At 38.3% G+C, this 23,888-nt stretch overlaps 1 protein-coding gene across 1 annotated transcript in view; it reads right to left on the bottom strand.

Annotated features, from left to right (window-relative positions):
• LOC106093219 (fat-like cadherin-related tumor suppressor homolog) overlaps positions 1-23,888 on the bottom strand; it is a 76,885-nt gene that overhangs the window by 40,591 nt on the left and 12,406 nt on the right. The window contains exons 2-13 of the mRNA XM_059363440.1: positions 21,434-21,592; positions 21,288-21,375; positions 15,154-15,337; positions 14,900-15,063; positions 14,654-14,834; positions 14,514-14,592; positions 14,195-14,289; positions 13,957-14,136; positions 1,861-2,037; positions 1,597-1,790; positions 1,292-1,520; positions 899-1,235 (exon numbers count right to left, since the gene is read on the bottom strand). Of these exons, the coding sequence (XP_059219423.1) occupies positions 899-1,235; positions 1,292-1,520; positions 1,597-1,790; positions 1,861-2,037; positions 13,957-14,136; positions 14,195-14,289; positions 14,514-14,592; positions 14,654-14,834; positions 14,900-15,063; positions 15,154-15,337; positions 21,288-21,375; positions 21,434-21,592 (2,067 nt within the window). The remainder of the gene's footprint in view (positions 1-898; positions 1,236-1,291; positions 1,521-1,596; positions 1,791-1,860; positions 2,038-13,956; positions 14,137-14,194; positions 14,290-14,513; positions 14,593-14,653; positions 14,835-14,899; positions 15,064-15,153; positions 15,338-21,287; positions 21,376-21,433; positions 21,593-23,888) is intronic.

The raw sequence follows: 23,888 nt of genomic DNA, 5'->3' as shown, positions 1-23,888 counted from the left end.
TAGATTCTTTAGCATAAAGATGACAGATTTATGGGACGACAATCTTTTGCGCTTGCCCTCTATCCCCTAAGAATATATGATATACCAACAATAGCAGAGTAAACCAGAAAGCCAGTATATCGCACACAGCTTATAGTTCGACGAGCTTTACATTATCAGGTTTTGGCAAATGTAAGGAGGCAAAACTTTTGATAGCCCACATATTGTGATTTTGTTGAGGGTTAATGTATGGCTGTTGAAAAAATTCTTATACGTTAAGATTGCAATCAGTCCACATATTTCTTTCGATCATTAAATGTTGTACTTTATTTTTATACCTTCCACCATAGGATTGGGGGTATACTAATTCGTCATTCCGTTGGTAGCACCCCGAAATATTCGTCTAAGACCCCATAAAGTATGTATATTCTTGATCATCATGACATTTTAAGTCGATCTATCCACGTCCGTCCCTCCGTCTGTCTATCGAAAGCACGCTAAGGAGAAAAGCTAGGCGATTAAAATTTTGTACAAATACTTCTTATCAATGTAGGTCAGCTGGGAATGTAAATGGACCATGTTTTGTTATAGCTGCCATATAAACCGATCTGGGATCTCGACTTCTTGAGCCACTAGAGGGCACAATTCTTATCCGAATGGACTGAAATATTACCCAATGACTTCGACTATTGTCTTCAGCATTCAATTCATTTATGGTCTGAATCGGACTATAACTTTATATAGCTCCAATAGCATAACAATTCTTATCCATTATATATAAGATTTGGCCCGACCGAACTTAGCACGCTCATTCAATCATATATTTCGCTCTTCGTATTGTATCGTGTTTAAACCTATATTTTTCTGTTTTAGACTACACCATTTAATCAAAATTATGTTAATATCAAATATTACTTACCTAAAGAAGAGTTTTCACCTATCTCCTGATTGACATCCCTTACACGTACAGTCAAAAATATCGTATCATATTGTTCATAATCAACTTTGTGCCGGAATCTTTCATTAATTTTCAAATGTCCAAATGCCAGATTATTGGTCACCGATTCCGTTTGTAGAACAAAACATTTCATAAACATGGAGCTGTCAACCTCTTGGCCAGCCTTTGTAGCATACGACATAGACCAAAGAATATCGAATTTTAATCTTGCTGTAGTATCAGGATCTCTAGCTTCAATTTTGTCAGTTATCAGTGTTGATGGCTTGGAATTTTCGGTAACGTTTACAACAAAGCGTGGCTTAAATGGTATGCAATACATTGGAATTATATATCATTGTTAAGTCAATTTTTTACCATTCTTAATTCCGGTGTCTCATCATTGATATCTAAAATTTTGATCAACAACTGGGCAAATGAAGTATGTAGATCTTGACTATGAGCTGTAGTCAGTGTATCCTTGGCTTGGATTTGTAGCATTATAAAAGATTGGCGTTCATAATCGAAAACATTGTTCTCACTTAGAGTTATTAAACCATTGGCTGGATCGATTGTTAGACCATCAAAATTTCCTACAATAGAATGTCTGAAATTGGAAGTAGGGATTAAAAATTATTTTATTCTATATAATATCCATTTTTAGTTTTTCCTCCTTAACTTACACCACACGGTCATTGATGTCCATATCCATGGCTTCTATACGAATTAATTCAGTATCTTTTGTTGCATTCTCATACAATTCCATCTCGAATGTATCAAATTTGAACTCAGGTCTTTCATCATTCCAATTAATCAATTCTATGCGAAGAGTTACTTCATTTCTATGCTCTGAATTTTCAATTTCTTCTGCTGAAATCTTGAAATTTAACAATACTGTGAATGATACCTATTCAATTGATTTTAATTATGGCGTCCGTTATATTTACTTTCAAGTCAAATGATCTCCAATTTTCATTTTCATAATCTAGTCTATCAGCTTGCGTCACAGTTAGAGAAAATTCTGTTCTTTGATAACCGCTATTAGGTACCATTGCGAAAGCATTGGCATACATCGTGGTTTGATTATGGTTGCTGAAGAAAACATTGTAAGTGGCATTGGATCCCTTAAAATTAAGAAGAATTTATATTTGTTATTTAATATTTAAACTAATGGAAACAAATAAACTAATAAGAAGGAAAATTATAATTCCATTACATGGCCACGAGAATGTTTTTAGAAAGTAAAGTATGTTTCCTTGAGATAAAGAAAACAAATAAAAAGGCGTTAAGTTCGGCCGGGCCAAACTTTGGATACCCACCACCTCGGGTATATATATTAACCACCTTTCGTCATAATCCGGTGAAAATGCATCATTTATGCCCCCATAGCAGCTTTATCGAAATATGGTCCGATTTGAACCAAATTCGATACGGATATTGAGTAGTCTAATAAGTACAAGCCATTGTTCAATTTTGTAGAACAAAATATTGGTCTTTTTGGTAGTCATATCCAAATATAGACCGATCTGAATCATATACGACGCGAATGTCGAAAAGCCTAACATAAGTCACTGTGTCAAATTTCATGGAAATCGGATTATAAAGGTGCCTTTTATGGGGCCAAGACTTTAAATCGAGAGATCGGTCTGGGCCAAATTGAAGAGGCTGTCGAAGGGCCTTACACAACTCACTGTCCAAAATTTCGGCGAAATCGGACAATAAATGCGCCTTTTATGGCCCCAAAACCAAAAACCGAGAGATCGGTCTATATGGCAATTATATCCAAATCTGGACAGATCTGAACCAAATTAAAGAGGGATGTGGAAAGGCCCTACATAACTCACTCTCCCAAATTTTGGCAAAATCGGACAATAAATACGCCTTTTATGGGCCCAAAACCTCAAATCGAGACATCGGTCTATATTGCAGCTATATCCAAATCTGAACCGATCTGGGCCAAATTGAAGAGGGGTATCGAAGGGCCATACATAACTCACTGTCCCAAATTTCAGCAAAATCGGATAATAAATGTGGCTTTTATGAGCCTAAGACCCTAAATCGAGAGATCGGTTTATATGGCAGCTTTATCCAAATCTGTACCGATCTGTGCCAAATTGAAGAAGAATATCGAATGGCCTAACACAACTCACTGTCCAAAATTTTAGCAAAATCGGATAATAAATGTGGCTTTTATGGGCCTAATACCCCAAATCGGCGGATCGGTCTATATGGGGGCTATATCAAGATATAGTCCGATATAGCCCATCTTCGAACTTAACCTGCTTATGGACAAAAAAAGAACCCGTGCAAAGTTTCAGCTCAATATCTCTATTTTTAAAGACTGTAGCGTGATTTCAACAGACAGACGGACAGACATGGCTAGATCGTATTAGATTTTTACGCTGATCAAGAATATATATACTTTATAGGGTCGAAAATGGGTATTTCGATGTGTTTCAAAAGGAATGACATAATGAATATACCCCCATCCTTCGGTGGTGGGTATAATAAATTGGCTGCAAAAGACAGTCAAGACACATAAGTATTTGTTTTTCTATAATCGGCTGGAACTTCTCTTCGGCATCATTGTGAATTATATCCGTCCATTTGACTGGCCCATAATTTCAAACCTTGTTAATTGTACTATCAATTAACAATTAGTCTCAGATTCTGTCCAATATCTCTTCAAACAATTCCAATTCTCCCACACTTACTTCTCCACACACACTTCTCGACCAATGGCACACGCTTGGATATCAAGGATTCCCTAATCCTGATTCCACACTTGGGAGACTAAGGGACTGTAATCCCAACCAACGACTTGAAGATTGGTCGATCGGATGAGGTTGAAGGCGACCAGAGAAATGCAGCATTAGTACAAAACTCCTGCTATCGGAGATCTCAACCGGACTGAAATAGGTGTGTCCTACTGATTCTACAAGCTAAAGCTGAATGTCTATAGAAGCAGTGGGGTTGGGGAATCAGGAGACTACTTAGCAGTTGTTGGTGAACATTTGTCCGTGGAACTATCAACTAAAGCTCTAAAGTCTGGTGGATTGCAGGAGACTGAAAATCCCCCCACCCAGACCAAGACGGTAGGGCTATACGTCGAAACGGGATCCGACAAATTCTGTGTTGGCTAGTCATCCGGTTAGATTGGGCTCAGGGTGTGCCCCAGCGCGGAAGGACGGAGCTCCAAAGGTCCACATTGCAAGTGTCCAAAATCGTAAGGAAGAATGGTTCCACTGCCACAATCAAGACAGGAAGGGTAGACGTCGAAACGGGATCCGATAAGTCCTATGTGGGTGAGTCATCCCGTTAGATTGGGCTCAAGGTGTGCCCCACCAGCGAAGGATGGAGCTCCAAAGGTCCACATCGCAAGTATCCCATATTGTAAGGAAGAGTGGTTCCACTGCTTTCTCAACTGCCCCTGGATGCGTAGGAAAACTCATCATGACAAGATAGAAAGAATCTTATGAGGATGAACTCCTGGCTGACTCAGAAGACGAAGCTTACGCAACAGTGGTAGAAATTCTGAATCCTGACTATGGTTCGGTTTCTTTCGTAGCTAAGCACTGAAGATATAGTAGTAGCTAGCCTTGAAATTAATAAGTCTCATTGCTGGTTGGCTTCCCAATATATGGCACACGGTTAGAGATGCCGCCTTCAAGCACACCATAGGATGGGGGTATACTAATCTAGTCATTCCGTTTATAACACCTCGAAATATTGATCTGTGACCCCATAAAGTATATATATTCCGGATCCTCTCGACATTCTGATTCGATCTAGCCATGTCCGTCCACCGTCCGTCAGTCGAAATCACGATAGCGGTCGAATGCGTTAAGCTACCCGCTTGAAATTTTGCACAGATTTGGATATAGCTCTCATATAAACCGATCTCCAGATTTGACTTATTGAGCCCCTGGAATCCGCAATTTTCATTCGATTTGTCTTAAATTTTGCACATTGCATTCTGTTATGACCTTCAACATCTGTGTTGATTACGTTTTAAATCGGTTCATAACCTGATATAGCTCCCATATAAACCGATCTCCCGATTTGACTTCTTAAGCCTTTGGAAGCCACAAATTTTGTCGGATTTGGCTGAAATTTTGCATGCGGTGTTCTATTTTCCATGTACGGTTCAAATCGGTCTATAACCGGATATAGCTGCCATATAAACCGGTTTCTCCATTATCCTTATTCGTTTCCTAGAAGCTTTAATTTTGCTGGTTTGGAGTAAAAGCGAATTTTATATAGTCAATTTTATCAATAATAAGTGAATTCGCTTACAATAATAGTTGCTTATGGATTTTATGCGTAGTAAATCGATTACACTCTGCTTATTGAAAACTTATTTGATACCCTCTCGAAATTTTGTCTTAGATCCTACAAAAAATTATAGTATTTTTATACCCACCGCCACCGGGGTATATTCATTTAGGCATTCCGTTTGAAACACATCGGAATATCCATTTCCGACCCTACAAAGTATATATATTTCGGATCGTCGTAAAATTCTAAGACGATTTAACGATGTCCGTGTGTCTGTCCGTCCGTCTGCTGCAATCACTCTACAGCCTTCAAAAACTGATATATTGAGCTAAAATTCGACACAATTATATATTTTTTCTGCACGCAGGTTAAGTTCCTGAACGGGCCAAATTGGACCATAGTTGGATATAGCTACCATATAGACCGCAAATCTGAAGCCTCGCTGAAATTTGAATCAGTGAGTTGCTTCAAGCCTCCCGCCATCTGACCCAAGTATGATAAAGATCGGACCATATTTATATATAGTTTCTATGTGTTCATATATGATGAATTTTCACCGTATTATGACGTAAGGTGGTTAATATATATATATATATATATGTATATATATATATATATATATATATATATATATATATATATATATATATATATATATATATATATATATATATATATATATATATATATATATATATATATATATATCCGAGGTGGTGGGTATCCAAAGTTTAGCCCGGCCCAACTTAATGCATTTTCACTTGTTTATTTTCCTTCATTCCTTCGGTCGAGGGGACGCTTCCCCATGCGTGGAAAGCGCGTACACACAAAATTCTGGAATGTGGCGGGTAAATCGTGGTTCTATAGTACCGACTGCAGATAGTACCTCAGCCAGTAATGTAACTAATGCATCCCTACACACGAATTCTTTCAAAACAACGTATAAAGAGTGACTTCCAAAAACAACAGAAAACAGCGAGGTAAACATAATCACAATATAACCGTTAATTAGCAGTGTACTACTGGTCCGCAGAAGAAGTTGTAGACTAGGTGACAGGTGATTAATCGGCGTATGCAATTGGCAAAGTTCTACTGGTCCACAAATGGAGTTGTAGATAAAGTTACAGAGCCCATGTGAAAGGCAAATAAATAAGGAGAACGATTCCTAAAAACTGATAACTACTACTCAAAAGCCAGGTTCTACTGTTCCGTGGTCAGAGTTGTAGAATATGACGCCGTAAGTATTGAGCCTAGAAATATGAAACAAATTAGCAATTAACTACAAAGTGACCAATAATTAGTTACTTTGTATATGATGTTACTTTGTATACAATCGTACATGTACAATGCCAAATTCAAAATTGCGAGTTCTCCGAGAGGGAACATTAAATGTTATCTAGGTTGTCAGGAATGGAGAATCGATTAGACTCCGTAGTAATTTAATGATAAATGATGAAGAAGAAGAAGGAGGATCAATCAACACTAAACGACGTAAGGCTGAAATAATTCCGACGGGTTCCAATTCAGGCCACGTAAAGCGAAAATTGGATCTGAACTGATTCGATCCTATCAGAGTAACAAATGTAAAACGGGCTCCATATGACGCACCCATAACCCAATACAGGGCGAACTAGGCTTACAAATAAGCTCTTAGTGACATAAAAGTCATTGAACTCCTTAGACCAATGTCTAATGAAACTTAATGAAGCTTAATTAACGCAAAAATTAAATCAGCAAAAGAATCAACAGTACCCAGTTTGTACGAGGCAGCTATATCTAAATATAGTCCGATCTGAATCATATTTGGGTCAGATGTCGGGAAGCCTCAAACTACTCCTTGTTTTAAATTTCACCGAAATCAGATAATAAATAAAGTTTTATGGGCTTCAGACCCTTTATCGGCAGATCGGTATATATGGCTAATCGGTATATATATCTAAATATCGTCCGATCTGAATCATATTTGGGTCAGATGTCGGGAAGCCTCAAACTACTCCCTGTATTAAATTTCACCGAAATCGGATAAAAAATAACGCATTTATGGGGTTCAGACACTTTATCGCCAGATCGGTCTATATAGTAGCTATATCCAAATATGGTCCGATTTGGCCCGTTCAAGAGCTAAACCAGCGTGCATCAAAAAGCATATCTGTGCCAAATTTCAACTTAATATCTCAATTTTTGAAGGCTGTACAGTGATTACAGACGGACGGACACACAGACATCGTTAAATTGTCTTAGAATTTTACGATAATCCGAAATATAAATATACTTTGTAGGGTCGGATATTGATTTTTCGATGTGTTGCAAACGGAATGAGTAAATGAATATACCCCCTATCCTATGGTGGTGGGTATAAAAAGTTTCGACTCCTTTAAGTTGTCAAGCCTTGATAATGTATCACCGGTTGTGTCCGGTGTGACAGGCTGGAACTTGGCTTAGGGACATATACTCTGCTCGTACCAGAATGTCGTATTTACATGTGGGATGGAGGGATACAAAGGTCGTTTTAATTTCAAAACCCGAAAACCTTACCACACCTCCTTACATCTGTCAGTCTTTAAGCTGTAGACCCTAGAGAGGTTGATATAAACACGTCTTAGGAGATCGTCTGCCTCGGAAACAGCATCCATATAGTCGGTAAAATGGAACGCTCTCTTGATTTCAAGGAACTCACAACGGTAGCATTTCTTGCCATTGAGGGTGCTTCCAATTATGTAAAACCGACGTCAATCATAAGGGAGCTGGAGTATATAGATATCAATACTACCGTATAAAAGTTTATTAATAACATACTCATTAGAAGATGTATTACGGCAGGCATGGGATCTGTAAACCTGAAAAGATGGTTCAGCAAAGGAACTCCTCAAAGAAGTATACTGTCTCCTCTACTTTGGAATATAGCCATTGATAATATATTATTGTCGCTGGGGGAAAAAAGGTGTAGAAGTGGACTCGTAAACAGATTATGTGGCTTTTGCGGTTAAGGGGAAATTTCCAGGCACTCTTAGAGCTATACTTCAAGTAGCCTTATGTGCGAACGAAAGTGGTCCAGGTGTAAATCCGTCTAAGGCGGAAGTTGTTCTTTTCAGCAGGAAAGATATAAGTTACCCACAGTGGAACCTGTGCCCTTGGAAGAAGACAATGTACCATTTACTGAAAGCGTAAAATTCCTGGGTGTTTTGCTGAACGGAAATTAACTTAAAATCAAACATTTTGGAAAGGACAAGAAATGCAAATCTTATTATATTCACCTGCAAGAGAGCCACAGGCAAAAGTTGTTAATTTATATACCAACTTTGACAATATATTATTATTATACCAACTACTTATGCACTACAGTTGTCAGACTTATTATAATACCATTCAGTTTTGTTGTATGGTTGACGGCGCTCCACCAGTCCACCTATTGTTCAATACTCAGGCGGTTCCATAGAATGGCTTGTTTGTACATCACAGCCGCAATGCGGACGACACCATCTGAATAGATGAATTGCTGCGAACACTGCTGTGAGGCTAAGCGAGCTTTCTCCTTGGTCATGTGGCGGCTACTACTCCAAAACACGGTTGCCAGGTTTTTGAGAGATATTCATCATTCTGTTTGTAACTCCTCGAAATATTCGTCTAAGACGAATGATCGTTTGTCGGATTTGGCTGAAATTTTGCATGCGGTGTTCTATTTTCCATGTACGGTTCAAATCGGTCTATAACCGGATATAGCTGCCATATAAACCGGTTTCTCCATTATCCTTATTCGTTTCCTAGAAGCTTTAATTTTGCTGGTTTGGAGTAAAAGCGAATTTTATATAGTCAATTTTATCAATAATAAGTGAATTCGCTTACAATAATAGTTGCTTATGGATTTTATGCGTAGTAAATCGATTACACTCTGCTTATTGAAAACTTATTTGATACCCTCTCGAAATTTTGTCTTAGATCCTACAAAAAATTATAGTATTTTTATACCCACCGCCACCGGGGTATATTCATTTAGGCATTCCGTTTGCAACACATCGGAATATCCATTTCCGACCCTACAAAGTATATATATTTCGGATCGTCGTAAAATTCTAAGACGATTTAACGATGTCCGTGTGTCTGTCCGTCCGTCTGCTGCAATCACTCTACAGCCTTCAAAAACTGATATATTGAGCTAAAATTCGACACAATTATATATTTTTTCTGCACGCAGGTTAAGTTCCTGAACGGGCCAAATTGGACCATAGTTGGATATAGCTACCATATAGACCGCAAATCTGAAGCCTCGCTGAAATTTGAATCAGTGAGTTGCTTCAAGCCTCCCGCCATCTGACCCAAGTATGATAAAGATCGGACCATATTTATATATAGTTTCTATGTGTTCATATATGATGAATTTTCACCGTATTATGACGTAAGGTGGTTAATATATATATATATATATATGTATATATATATATATATATATATATATATATATATATATATATATATATATATATATATATATATATATATATATATATATATATATATATATATATATATATATATATATATATATATATCCGAGGTGGTGGGTATCCAAAGTTTAGCCCGGCCCAACTTAATGCATTTTCACTTGTTTATTTTCCTTCATTCCTTCGGTCGAGGGGACGCTTCCCCATGCGTGGAAAGCGCGTACACACAAAATTCTGGAATGTGGCGGGTAAATCGTGGTTCTATAGTACCGACTGCAGATAGTACCTCAGCCAGTAATGTAACTAATGCATCCCTACACACGAATTCTTTCAAAACAACGTATAAAGAGTGACTTCCAAAAACAACAGAAAACAGCGAGGTAAACATAATCACAATATAACCGTTAATTAGCAGTGTACTACTGGTCCGCAGAAGAAGTTGTAGACTAGGTGACAGGTGATTAATCGGCGTATGCAATTGGCAAAGTTCTACTGGTCCACAAATGGAGTTGTAGATAAAGTTACAGAGCCCATGTGAAAGGCAAATAAATAAGGAGAACGATTCCTAAAAACTGATAACTACTACTCAAAAGCCAGGTTCTACTGTTCCGTGGTCAGAGTTGTAGAATATGACGCCGTAAGTATTGAGCCTAGAAATATGAAACAAATTAGCAATTAACTACAAAGTGACCAATAATTAGTTACTTTGTATATGATGTTACTTTGTATACAATCGTACATGTACAATGCCAAATTCAAAATTGCGAGTTCTCCGAGAGGGAACATTAAATGTTATCTAGGTTGTCAGGAATGGAGAATCGATTAGACTCCGTAGTAATTTAATGATAAATGATGAAGAAGAAGAAGGAGGATCAATCAACACTAAACGACGTAAGGCTGAAATAATTCCGACGGGTTCCAATTCAGGCCACGTAAAGCGAAAATTGGATCTGAACTGATTCGATCCTATCAGAGTAACAAATGTAAAACGGGCTCCATATGACGCACCCATAACCCAATACAGGGCGAACTAGGCTTACAAATAAGCTCTTAGTGACATAAAAGTCATTGAACTCCTTAGACCAATGTCTAATGAAACTTAATGAAGCTTAATTAACGCAAAAATTAAATCAGCAAAAGAATCAACAGTACCCAGTTTGTACGAGGCAGCTATATCTAAATATAGTCCGATCTGAATCATATTTGGGTCAGATGTCGGGAAGCCTCAAACTACTCCTTGTTTTAAATTTCACCGAAATCAGATAATAAATAAAGTTTTATGGGCTTCAGACCCTTTATCGGCAGATCGGTATATATGGCTAATCGGTATATATATCTAAATATCGTCCGATCTGAATCATATTTGGGTCAGATGTCGGGAAGCCTCAAACTACTCCCTGTATTAAATTTCACCGAAATCGGATAAAAAATAACGCATTTATGGGGTTCAGACACTTTATCGCCAGATCGGTCTATATAGTAGCTATATCCAAATATGGTCCGATTTGGCCCGTTCAAGAGCTAAACCAGCGTGCATCAAAAAGCATATCTGTGCCAAATTTCAACTTAATATCTCAATTTTTGAAGGCTGTACAGTGATTACAGACGGACGGACACACAGACATCGTTAAATTGTCTTAGAATTTTACGATAATCCGAAATATAAATATACTTTGTAGGGTCGGATATTGATTTTTCGATGTGTTGCAAACGGAATGAGTAAATGAATATACCCCCTATCCTATGGTGGTGGGTATAAAAAGTTTCGACTCCTTTAAGTTGTCAAGCCTTGATAATGTATCACCGGTTGTGTCCGGTGTGACAGGCTGGAACTTGGCTTAGGGACATATACTCTGCTCGTACCAGAATGTCGTATTTACATGTGGGATGGAGGGATACAAAGGTCGTTTTAATTTCAAAACCCGAAAACCTTACCACACCTCCTTACATCTGTCAGTCTTTAAGCTGTAGACCCTAGAGAGGTTGATATAAACACGTCTTAGGAGATCGTCTGCCTCGGAAACAGCATCCATATAGTCGGTAAAATGGAACGCTCTCTTGATTTCAAGGAACTCACAACGGTAGCATTTCTTGCCATTGAGGGTGCTTCCAATTATGTAAAACCGACGTCAATCATAAGGGAGCTGGAGTATATAGATATCAATACTACCGTATAAAAGTTTATTAATAACATACTCATTAGAAGATGTATTACGGCAGGCATGGGATCTGTAAACCTGAAAAGATGGTTCAGCAAAGGAACTCCTCAAAGAAGTATACTGTCTCCTCTACTTTGGAATATAGCCATTGATAATATATTATTGTCGCTGGGGGAAAAAAGGTGTAGAAGTGGACTCGTAAACAGATTATGTGGCTTTTGCGGTTAAGGGGAAATTTCCAGGCACTCTTAGAGCTATACTTCAAGTAGCCTTATGTGCGAACGAAAGTGGTCCAGGTGTAAATCCGTCTAAGGCGGAAGTTGTTCTTTTCAGCAGGAAAGATATAAGTTACCCACAGTGGAACCTGTGCCCTTGGAAGAAGACAATGTACCATTTACTGAAAGCGTAAAATTCCTGGGTGTTTTGCTGAACGGAAATTAACTTAAAATCAAACATTTTGGAAAGGACAAGAAATGCAAATCTTATTATATTCACCTGCAAGAGAGCCACAGGCAAAAGTTGTTAATTTATATACCAACTTTGACAATATATTATTATTATACCAACTACTTATGCACTACAGTTGTCAGACTTATTATAATACCATTCAGTTTTGTTGTATGGTTGACGGCGCTCCACCAGTCCACCTATTGTTCAATACTCAGGCGGTTCCATAGAATGGCTTGTTTGTACATCACAGCCGCAATGCGGACGACACCATCTGAATAGATGAATTGCTGCGAACACTGCTGTGAGGCTAAGCGAGCTTTCTCCTTGGTCATGTGGCGGCTACTACTCCAAAACACGGTTGCCAGGTTTTTGAGAGATATTCATCATTCTGTTTGTAACTCCTCGAAATATTCGTCTAAGACGAATGATCGTTATGACGTTTTAAGTCGATCTAGCCATGACTGTCCGTCTGTCTGGCGAAAACACGTTAACTTTCGAAGGAGTAAAGCTGGCCGCTTGAAATTTTGCACAAATACTTCTTATTAGTGTAGGTCGGTTGGGATTGTAAATGGGTCATATCGGTCCATGTTTTGATATTGTTGGCATATAAATCGATCTTGGATCTTGACTTCTTGAACCACTAGATTTGGCTGAAATTTTGCACGAGGTATTTCTCAACAACTGTGTTAAGTATGGTTGAAATCGGTTCATAACCTGATATAGCTGTCATATAAATCGATATGGGTTCTTGACTTCTTGAGCCTCTAGGGGGCACAATTCCTATCCGATTTGGCTGAAATCTTGCATGACGTGTTTCGTTATAACTTCCAACCACTGTGCTAAATATGGTTCAAATCGGTGTATGATGTGATATAGCTGTCATATAAACCGATCTGGGATCTTGAATTCTTGAACCTCTAGAAGGCGCAATTATTATCCATTTGCACGAGCTGTTTTGTTTCTATTTCCAACAACTGTGTTAAGTATGGTTGAAATCGGTTCATAACCTGATATAGCTGTCATATAAATCGATATGGGTTCTTGACTTCTTGAGCCTCTAGAGGGCGCAATTCATACGCTGAAATCTTGCATGAGGTGTTTCTTTATGACTTCCAATAACTGTGCTATGTATGGTTCAAATCGGTCCATAACCTGATACAGCTCCCCTATAAACCGATCTCTCTATATTACTTCTTGAGCCCCTAAAGAGGGCAATTCTTATTCGATCTGGCTGAAATTTTACACAATTTTACTATGGTCTCCAACATTAAGTGCAATTATGGTCCGAATCGGACCATAACTTGTTATAGCTCCAGTAGCATAGCAATTCTTTCAATTATCCTTTGTTGGGCAAAAAAGAGATACCGGGAAAAGAACTCGACAAATGCGACCTATGTTGGAGGGTAGCATGCTTTTACTTGCTTTACTTCTTTCAAACGTCATTTGTTTGCCAAAAAAGAGATACCGGGAAAAGAACTCGACAAATGCGACTTATGGCGGAGGGTATATAAGATTCGGCCTGGCCGAACTTAGCACGCTTTTACATGTAAGTATGTATATAAAATTGGTAGAACGGCTCCAATTTATCCTTCACCAATATTGCACTCGGAAATGTTATCAATTATGAGCCCTTGTTGAAATTCATTTTTGTTTGTTCTTCAAACATGCTTTCTAGTCTATTCAAAAATTTAGATTTAAAGCTTTTAGGCTGACTTACCAAATCCATGTCATCCACATGAAATTGTTCCAAAGGCACTGTTATATATTTCCCTTCTAATATTTGCACTGTTTGTGGCGTCAACGATATTTCCGGTATATGATCATTAATATCCTGAACGATAAGTATGGTCGAATTGCAAATCATCCATGAAGAGTTATCGCATTTATATGCACAGGACTAAAAAGTATTGATTGAGTATTTTAAAAAGGTAAGAGATTTACTTAGGTATTCTTACGTAAAAACTGAATATCTGTTGATGCAAAACATCTCGATCAATGGGTCTGACATTTAGAACTCCTGTAGTGGAATTAACAGCAATCACATTCGAATCTGAAATGGGTACAATATTTATTATTACACATCATTGTACAGATTTGAAGCTAATATACAGTCTAAATCATTTATAACGCCCTAGCTTTTCAGTCTCCAATAAGGTAAGTTAAACAAATCAATATCACTTTGAATATTAATAACATATGGGGGCTGCATTCCATCGTGTCCAATTTGGAATATTACTACTGATTTAGACTGTATACGTATAGGAAAAGCCATACAATCCTCTTCAAACTCCAAGCGATAGCATATGGGCCTATTTATACCAGTGTCACCATCAATTGCTTTTAGTAGAAACATCTATTAGGAAGATGGACATACTTTAGTTAGTATTAAGGGATTTTTTTCATTCTCTACGTACTTGCTCAGTTTTTTCATTAAAAGTTGCCGTTGTTAGTGGTCTTACCCATATGGGGTCACGATTTGGCAAATCTATAACCTCCAATATAGCAAATATTTCACCCGTATTGTTGTTCGCATCATGGACCCGCACATCTAAATTGTAAATAGCCTTTTCGTCATAATGCAACTCTTCTGAAATTCTTAAGAATTTTACATTACATAATAATAATAAATTATTTTTCTACAACACTGATGAAGATTATACTTTAATTTATATTGCTTCTCGTGAGTCGTAGTTTCACCATGGACTTGAAATTTGAATATGGAATGCATCTCTCCTTGGACTTCAATTCGTAAAGCATTGCGATCCATGCCATCTGGATCATAAATGGTAAATATGCAGTCTGTAAGATAATTTGAACGCAGTTCCTGAAAGAGAAAGCGAGTTAATTTGAATTTTGTAAGAAAGCGAAAAGGTTAGACAAGACAGAAAATCTGAAATCGCAGGCAAATGCTCACCTCAGCTCTGCAGGGCGATGGTCCATATGTTACTGTAGGCTTATTGTCAAATATATTCTCTAGGGTAATAAAAATACTTTGCTCTACTGAGTTGGCTTCCACGGAATCTTTTAGGTATATTTGAAAGAAATATATACGTTGAAGGGGATTCTCAAAGTCCTGCCGTTTTTCGATAATAATGTACCTGAAATAAATTACTTTATATTCATGCCTTAGAACACGTTTACACTGATCATTAAAATTCGTTTTTAGTGCCTCAATCATCTGTTTTCCCTTTATAAAATCAGCAGACGAGTGCATTAAATCCGGTTTCAATGAGCAGTGTAAACGAGGTTTTATTGATTGATAAATTGTTACAATACTTTCAATCAAGAAAGAAAGCTCTTAAGTCGAGAAAAGGCGACCATTTGAGACTGAAACTAAATTTATCTGGGAAAAACCTATTTCAGGGACTCCGTGCTACTCACATAAACCCTAATAATTTTCTAATCTGTCCCTCTAAGCGAGTCGGCTAACAGAGAGCCGCGAAAACTGGGTACAGGAAATGCTCCAACGTACAGTGTTGCCAAATCGAAAAGTCTTTGAAATAATTCTGCAACTTCTAAACGGATAGAGATATGTACACGAAACTTAATGTAGTCAATGTTGATTTGGTTCCAAGAAGTATGAAAAATTTAGGGACTCAAGTGGGTCCAGAGGCTGAATGGGACTTGAAAGTTAGTCATCGCGAGCACGTCAAATTTTGAATTGCTTCCCAAACAGTCAATTATGGGCTACCGACTTGATTTTTTAAAGACAGAGCTCGTAAACCCCTTAAGATCTGGAATATCTCAAAAGGTTTATTAGTTATTGGACTGAATTTAAATCACGCTATCGTCGGTATTTTTAAAATTGTGTCACCATTTGTGAGCCGATTGGAAAGGTTAAAAAATTCTAATAGTTCCTTCCTTCCAAAAGTTATGCGCTTAATAACCTACAATTTCCTAAAAAATTAAAATTTTGCATTTTTGTTTTTCCAAAAAATGTAACATCATTATTTCCTTTATAACTTTTTTTTTCTTCCAGTTGATTAATTTTCTTGTTTATATTTATTCTAAATAGGACCAAATGTAGATGCGAATAATGCTGCGGAAGTCTCTAATTGATCAATTTATATATATATCAAGGCCGCTCTAAAATTGATCATTTTTAGAAAAAACAAGTAAAAGCGTGCTAAGTTCGGCCGGGCCGAATCTTATATACCCTCCACCATGGATCGCATTTGTCGAGTTCTTTTCCCGGCATCTCTTCTTAGGCAAAAAAAGGATATAAGAAAAGATTTGCTCTGCTATTAGAGCGATATCAAGATATGGTCCGGTTTGGACCACAATTAAATTATATGTTGGAGACCTGTGTAAAATGTCAGCCAATTCGAATAAGAATTGCGCCCTTTGTGGGCTCAAGAAGTAAAATAGAGAGATCGATTTATATGGGAGCTGTATCGGGCTATATACCGATTCAGACCATAATAAACGCGTATGTTAATGGTCATGAGAGAATTCGTCGTACAAAATTTCAGGCAAATCGGATAATAATTGCGACCTCTAGAGGCTCAAGAAGTCAAGACACAAGATCGGTTTATATGGCAGCTATATCAGGTTATGAACCGATTTGAACCATACTTGGCACAGTTGTTGGATATAATAACGAAACACGTCGTGCGAAATTTCATTCCAATCGGATAAGAATTGCGCACTCTAGAGGCTCAAGAAGTCAAGACCCAAAATCGGTTTATATGGCAGCTATATCAGGTTATGAACCGATTTGAACCATACTTGGCACAGTTGTTGGGTATCATAACAAAACACGTTGTGCGAAATTTCATCCCAATCGGATAAGAATTGCGCACTCTAAAGGCTCAAGAAGTCAAGACCCAAGATCTGTTTATATGGCAGCTATATAAGGTTATAAACCGATTTGAACCATACTTGGCACAGTTGTTGGATATAATAACAAAACCCGTCGTGCAAAATTTCATTCCAATCGGATAAGAATTGCGACCTCTAGAGGCTCAAAAAGTCAAGATCCCAGATCGGTTTATATGGCAGCTATATCAGGTTATGAACCGATTTGAACCATACTTGGCACAATTGTGGGATATCATAACAAAACACGTCGTGCAAAATTTCATTCCAATCGAATAAGAATTGCGCACTCTAGAGGCTCAAGAAGTCAAGACCCCAGATCGGTTTATATGGCAGCTATATCAGGTTATGAACCGATTTGAACCATACTTGGCACAGTTGTTGCATATCATAGCAAAACACGTCGTGCAAAATTTCATTCCAATCGGATAAGAATTGCGTACTCTAGAGGCTCAAGAAGTCAAGACCCAAGATCGGTTTATATGGCAGCTATATCAGGTTATGAACCGATTTGATCCACAGTTGGCACAGTTGTTGGATATCATAACAAAACACTTCGTGCAAAATTTCATCCCAATCGCTTAAGAATTGCGCACTCTAGAGGCTGAAGAAGTCAAGACCCAAGATCGGTTTATATGGCAGCTATATCAAAACATGGACCGATATGGCCCATTTACAATACCAACCGACCTACACTAATAAGAAGTATTTGTGCAAAATTTCAAGAGGCTAGCTTTACTCCTTCGGAAGTTAGCGTGCTTTCGACAGACAGACGGACGGACGGACGGACGGACGGACGGACGGACGGACAGACGGACGGACATGGCTAGATCGACATAAAATGTCACGACGATCAAGAATATATATACTTTATGGGGTCTCAGACGAATATTTCGAGTAGTTACAAACAGAATGACGAAATTAGTATACCCCCCATCTTATGGTGGAGGGTATAAAAATTTACCCTCACATTTTTCAAATCGCAAAGCAAGGATTCCCAAGTTCGTCACATTTTACTACAAACTTATTGTCGAAGGTTTCTTCTTCAAAGGTTTCACCTCTCGCAAATTTGTGTTGAAAAATGTGGCTGAAGATTTGGTGGCAGTTTTTCAGATCTCTGGGAGCGAAATAAGCAGCAAGTTAAAGACGTTTTACCTGTCGCAGATGTCAACAATGGGTCGGGGATTTGATGCCATGATCGTACAATCGTCCGCATATGATGCGATCTCAATGTCGTCTGGGCTGATTGAAGCCACGGCAAATGTGTGCGCTGATGTCATGCTAAGCAATTGATGTGCTTCGAAATCCATGCTGATGCTCGGCGAATTAAAATTCTCCAACTATGCTCGGGAGAAGTAGTCCCTCAAGCATCTACTGGTGAGAGAAGAGAGATCGGTCTGCACGACTCTCCGTTACTCGGCCCCTTCCAGGCTTCAATAGTGGGATCACTCTGCCCATCTTCCAGACATCGGGTACTATAAGAGTGTTCAAAGACAGGAGAGAAAGGTACCCGACTACAGGTAGATCCAGATTTCACAGCATCAGTGTGGAATCTCTATGTTCATTGACTACCCTGTTTACATCCAGATTCAGCTCGCTGATTCAGAGGTAAATGGGGTCCATGCAACGAAACCCATCATGTTCATCTGCGAGTACCGTCGCCTGCGCCAAGAAATTGGGCCGCACTTGACGTATTTGACCGGCAGGTATGAAGCGAGCGGCTGCTCCGTTAATGAAGTCATGGAATTTCCTCTCGGCAACTAGCACATTCAAGAGGGTGGCAGTTCACTGAAGTGGCAATTGGTGTACTCTCTGAAGCCAGGCCAATCGGCCTTCGCCTGATTGATAATCATCCGGCGCTAAGAGGTTATGAAGTCGGGTGGTCGATGTGAAAACTATGGGGAGGTGGTCTGATCCCAAAGAAATGACGGCTTGCCAGGATACGTCACTAAGGAGATGAGGGGATGCAATGGAAATGTCTGGCGAATTGCTACACCTCCTGCGATTTTAGAACATCAGTTAATGGTTTTTGCAGATTACAAATGCATCTGCTTGCTTTACCAATGCTAAAATTTTCGTTTGGTAATGATTGAGGACAAAAAAATTAAATGGCTGAGAGAACAACAGACGGACTTTCAGCACAGAAAGGATATACGGACAGACGGACATGGCTGAGCCGAATCAGCAGGAATTTTTGAGTCCAACTGTACATTTTATCACGGCCACATTAGTAGTAGTGCAGGCTACAATTTGAGGTTTTGTAATAAATTCCATAAATATGTTTACTTAGTTTACCAATTTCATGCTAGAACCTAAAATACTCAACTAGATTCCTTAGAAAGCACTACATCCAAATTTGGACGTCGTGGCGGCACGGGTTATCGTTAGCCGGCAACAAAATTATTTCGTATTTTGCTTATGAGATCAAAAGGAAACAAAATGGAGGGTATGAGAACTGATAGAGATGACTCTTTGAAGTTTTGGATGGTTAGAGCTAAGACCAACTTAAACGGTTGTTATATGAAATGCAAAATGGGCAATTTTTATAAAAAACTAAATTATCAAAAAATTGGGAAAACGCAAAGCCACAATTTTTTACTGGAAGTCGGTAATTGATGATGTTCGATAATTGAGAGCTTGCAAAATTTTGTTGGAGGTTTTTTCCCAGCAGCAATGTTGCAGTTTATTCAAATGAATGAAACAGTTTATTCAAATGAATACCAAAAGAGAAAAAGGTGTTTTTTCTGTCCTGCTAATTTTTACTGGAAAAGTACGCGAACAAACCTTATATATAGCAAATGCTTCAATTGTGGCATGGTAGAATGGAATCGAAAATAAGTAAAAGCGTGTTATATTCGGCCTAGCCGAATCTTATATACCCTCCACCTTAGATCGCATTTGTCGAGTTCTTTTCCCGATATCTCTTTTTAGGCAAACAAAGGATTAAAGAAAAGAATTGATTTAATATTGGAGCTATATCAAGTCATAGTCCGATTCGGACCATGTGTAAAGAATGAGTGAAAATTGCGCCCTTTAGGGGCTCAAGAAATAAAATAGAAAGATCGGTTAATATGGGAGTTGTATCCGGCTACAGACCGATTCGGACCAGATTTGACAAGTAGAAGGTCATGGGAGAAGCCGTTGTACAAAATTTCACCCAAATCGGATAATAATTACGCCCTTTGGAGGCTCAAGAATTCGAGAACCCAGATCGGTTTATATGGCAGCTATATCAGGTTAAAAGTCATAACAATTAAGCCCTTTGGAGCCTCAAGAAGTCAAGACCCCAGATAGGTTACATCAGGTTATGGACCGATTTCAATCATACTCAGCACAGTTGTTGGAAATCATAATAAAAAACCTTGCGCAAATCGCAAATTCAGCCAAATCGGATAAGAATTGTGCCGTTGCTCAAGAAGTCAAGATCCAAGATCGGTTTATATGGCAGCTACAATATATCAAAACATGTGCCGATATACCCCATTTACAATCCCAACCGACCTACACTAATAAGAAGTATTTATGCAACATATCAAGCGGCTAGCTTTACTCCTTCGAATGTTAGCGTGCTTTTAACAGACAGACGGACGGACGGACATGGCTAGATCGACTTAAAATGTCATGACGATCAAGAATATATATACTTTGTGAGGTCTTAGACGATTTTTTCGAGGAGTTACAAACAGAATGACGAAATTAGTATACCCCCATCCTATGGTGGAAGGTATAAACACTAATAAAAAATCTAGCGTTTGAGAACGGGTGGAGATGACACTTTGAAATTTTAATGGTTAAAGCTAAGGCCAACTTAAACGGATGTTATATGTACCACAAAATAGGCAACGCAAAGCCCATACCCCCATTTGTTTCAATGCTTTTTTTTAACCTAAACCCATGTAAAAAATGTTTACACCAAACAATATTTGTAGCCCCCACAGCCAGTTTACTAAAAAATGGTGATTTGCAAATCCTCTTAGGTATTTTGGATACTATTTTTGATATTTTTCTGAAAATTTTCAGGCACCTTGACCACTCAAACATTTAAAATTTCAAAGACCTATCTATATCCATTTTCAAACGGTAGATTTTACAAGTTATTCGATTCTATCCGTGTGTGTGTCGTCTCGTATGGTTTCCTTAAAAAATATGACGATTTCAATTTAACAGACAGTATTTTCTAATATCAGCAAACTTATTTCTCTGAGTATAGCAAATAATTTAGATAATTACCATTCATTTTCCGTAAAGTTAATTCGAGCTCCTAAAAGGCTGTTGTCACCAATATCAAACGCACCCAATGCCGGCATTCCTGTAGTGCCTAGTCCATAATACGTTAGGATTAGGGTTGTGTTCTCCATACAACTCAGTTTACTTACCATTATAGTTGATTTTAGCTAACTTATACGGAACGCTCAGTTCTTCTCTAACATTTATTTTTTGAACACTTGCCGTAGAGTTGTTATTTGTTGTCCAATATATGCCATCAGTGTGAGGATTAAGAAAATGTGGTTCCTGCCACGATTCTAATGTGGAGCCTGTAACCAAAGTATGTATGTAATTTTAATATTGATATTAAAGTGAAATATGCAATGCAAGAGTTGAGATTCTTCGGGGCACAGATGAGTTATATGATATACGATTTGTTTTCAAATCAAATTGGATAAGTGTAACAGTAGACGGCAGTTTAATGATTTTGCATTTTTCAATCCATCCTCCTTCCGAGTACAAATGTTCAATTCAACTCAAGTTTGGGTTTTAAAATTCGAAATTTTGTTTTGTATAAGATGCAATTATAAAAAAAATTGTTAAAATGCTCAATTTTATGAAAAAAGTGTTTTCACCAGTAGTCGGCACCATTTTCCAATGCTCGGCATAACATGTTCTAAAAGTCGGCATATAGTATTTTAGTAAAGAAAATAATAATTGTTAAAGAAAATAATTGATATACCTATTTTTTAATACAAGTTTTACATTATTAACTTACATACATAACACAAATAAGAAAAAACGAAAAAAAAACAAGTAAAAGCGTGCTAAGTTCGGCCGGGCTGAATCTTATATACCCTCCACCATGGATCGCATTTGTCGAGTTCTTTTCCCGGCATCTCTTCTTAGGCAAAAAAAGGATATAAGAAAAGATTTGCTCTGCTATTAGAGCGATATCAAGATTTGGTCCGGTTTGGACCACAATTAAATTATATGTTGGAGACCTGTGTAAAATGTCAGCCAATTCGAATAAGAATTGCGCCCTTTGTGGGCTCAAGAAGTAAAATAGAGAGATCGATTTATATGGGAGCTGTATCGGGCTATATACCGATTCAGACCATAATAAACGCGTATGTTAATGGTCATGAGAGAATTCGTCGTACAAAATTTCAGGCAAATCGGATAATAATTGCGACCTCTAGAGGCTCAAGAAGTCAAGACACAAGATCGGTTTATATGGCAGCTATATCAGGTTATGAACCGATTTGAACCATACTTGGCACAGTTGTTGGATATAATAACGAAACACGTCGTGCGAAATTTCATTCCAATCGGATAAGAATTGCGCACTCTAGAGGCTCAAGAAGTCAAGACCCAAAATCGGTTTATATGGCAGCTATATCAGGTTATGAACCGATTTGAACCATACTTGGCACAGTTGTTGGGTATCATAACAAAACACGTTGTACGAAATTTCATCCCAATCGGATAAGAATTGCGCACTCTAAAGGCTCAAGAAGTCAAGACCCAAGATCTGTTTATATGGCAGCTATATAAGGTTATAAACCGATTTGAACCATACTTGGCACAGTTGTTGGATATAATAACAAAACCCGTCGTGCAAAATTTCATTCCAATCGGATAAGAATTGCGACCTCTAGAGGCTCAAAAAGTCAAGATCCCAGATCGGTTTATATGGCAGCTATATCAGGTTATGAACCGATTTGAACCATACTTGGCACAGTTGTGGGATATCATAACAAAACACGTCGTGCAAAATTTCATTCCAATCGAATAAGAATTGCGCACTCTAGAGGCTCAAGAAGTCAAGACCCCAGATCGGTTTATATGGCAGCTATATCAGGTTATGAGCCGATTTGAACCATACTTGGCACAGTTGTTGCATATCATAGCAAAACACGTCGTGCAAAATTTCATTCCAATCGGATAAGAATTGCGTACTCTAGAGGCTCAAGAAGTCAAGACCCAAGATCGGTTTATATGGCAGCTATATCAGGTTATGAACCGATTTGATCCATACTTGGCACAGTTGTTGGATATCATAACAAAACACTTCGTGCAAAATTTCATCCCAATCGCTTAAGAATTGCGCACTCTAGAGGCTGAAGAAGTCAAGACCCAAGATCGGTTTATATGGCAGCTATATCAAAACATGGACCGATATGGCCCATTTACAATACCAACCGACCTACACTAATAAGAAGTATTTGTGCAAAATTTCAAGAGGCTAGCTTTACTCCTTCGGAAGTTAGCGTGCTTTCGACAGACAGACGGACGGACGGACGGACGGACGGACGGACGGACGGACGGACGGACGGACAGACGGACAGACGGACGGACATGGCTAGATCGACATAAAATGTCACGACGATCAAGAATATATATACTTTATGGGGTCTCAGACGAATATTTCGAGTAGTTACAAACAGAATGACGAAATTAGTATACCCCCCATCTTATGGTGGAGGGTATAACAAATAAAAGCGTGCTAAGGTCGGCCGGGTCGAATCATAGGTACCCTCCACCATGGATCGCATTTGTCGAGTTCTTTTCCCGGCATCTCTTTTTAGTCAAAACAAGTAAAAGCGTGCTAAGTTCGGCCGG

The sequence above is a fragment of the Stomoxys calcitrans genome, chromosome 2, assembly GCF_963082655.1.
Source record: "Stomoxys calcitrans chromosome 2, idStoCalc2.1, whole genome shotgun sequence".
Taxonomy (NCBI): domain Eukaryota; kingdom Metazoa; phylum Arthropoda; class Insecta; order Diptera; family Muscidae; genus Stomoxys; species Stomoxys calcitrans.
Note: the sequence above shows the minus strand (reverse complement) of the source record. Positions and strands in the feature narration are given on the sequence as shown.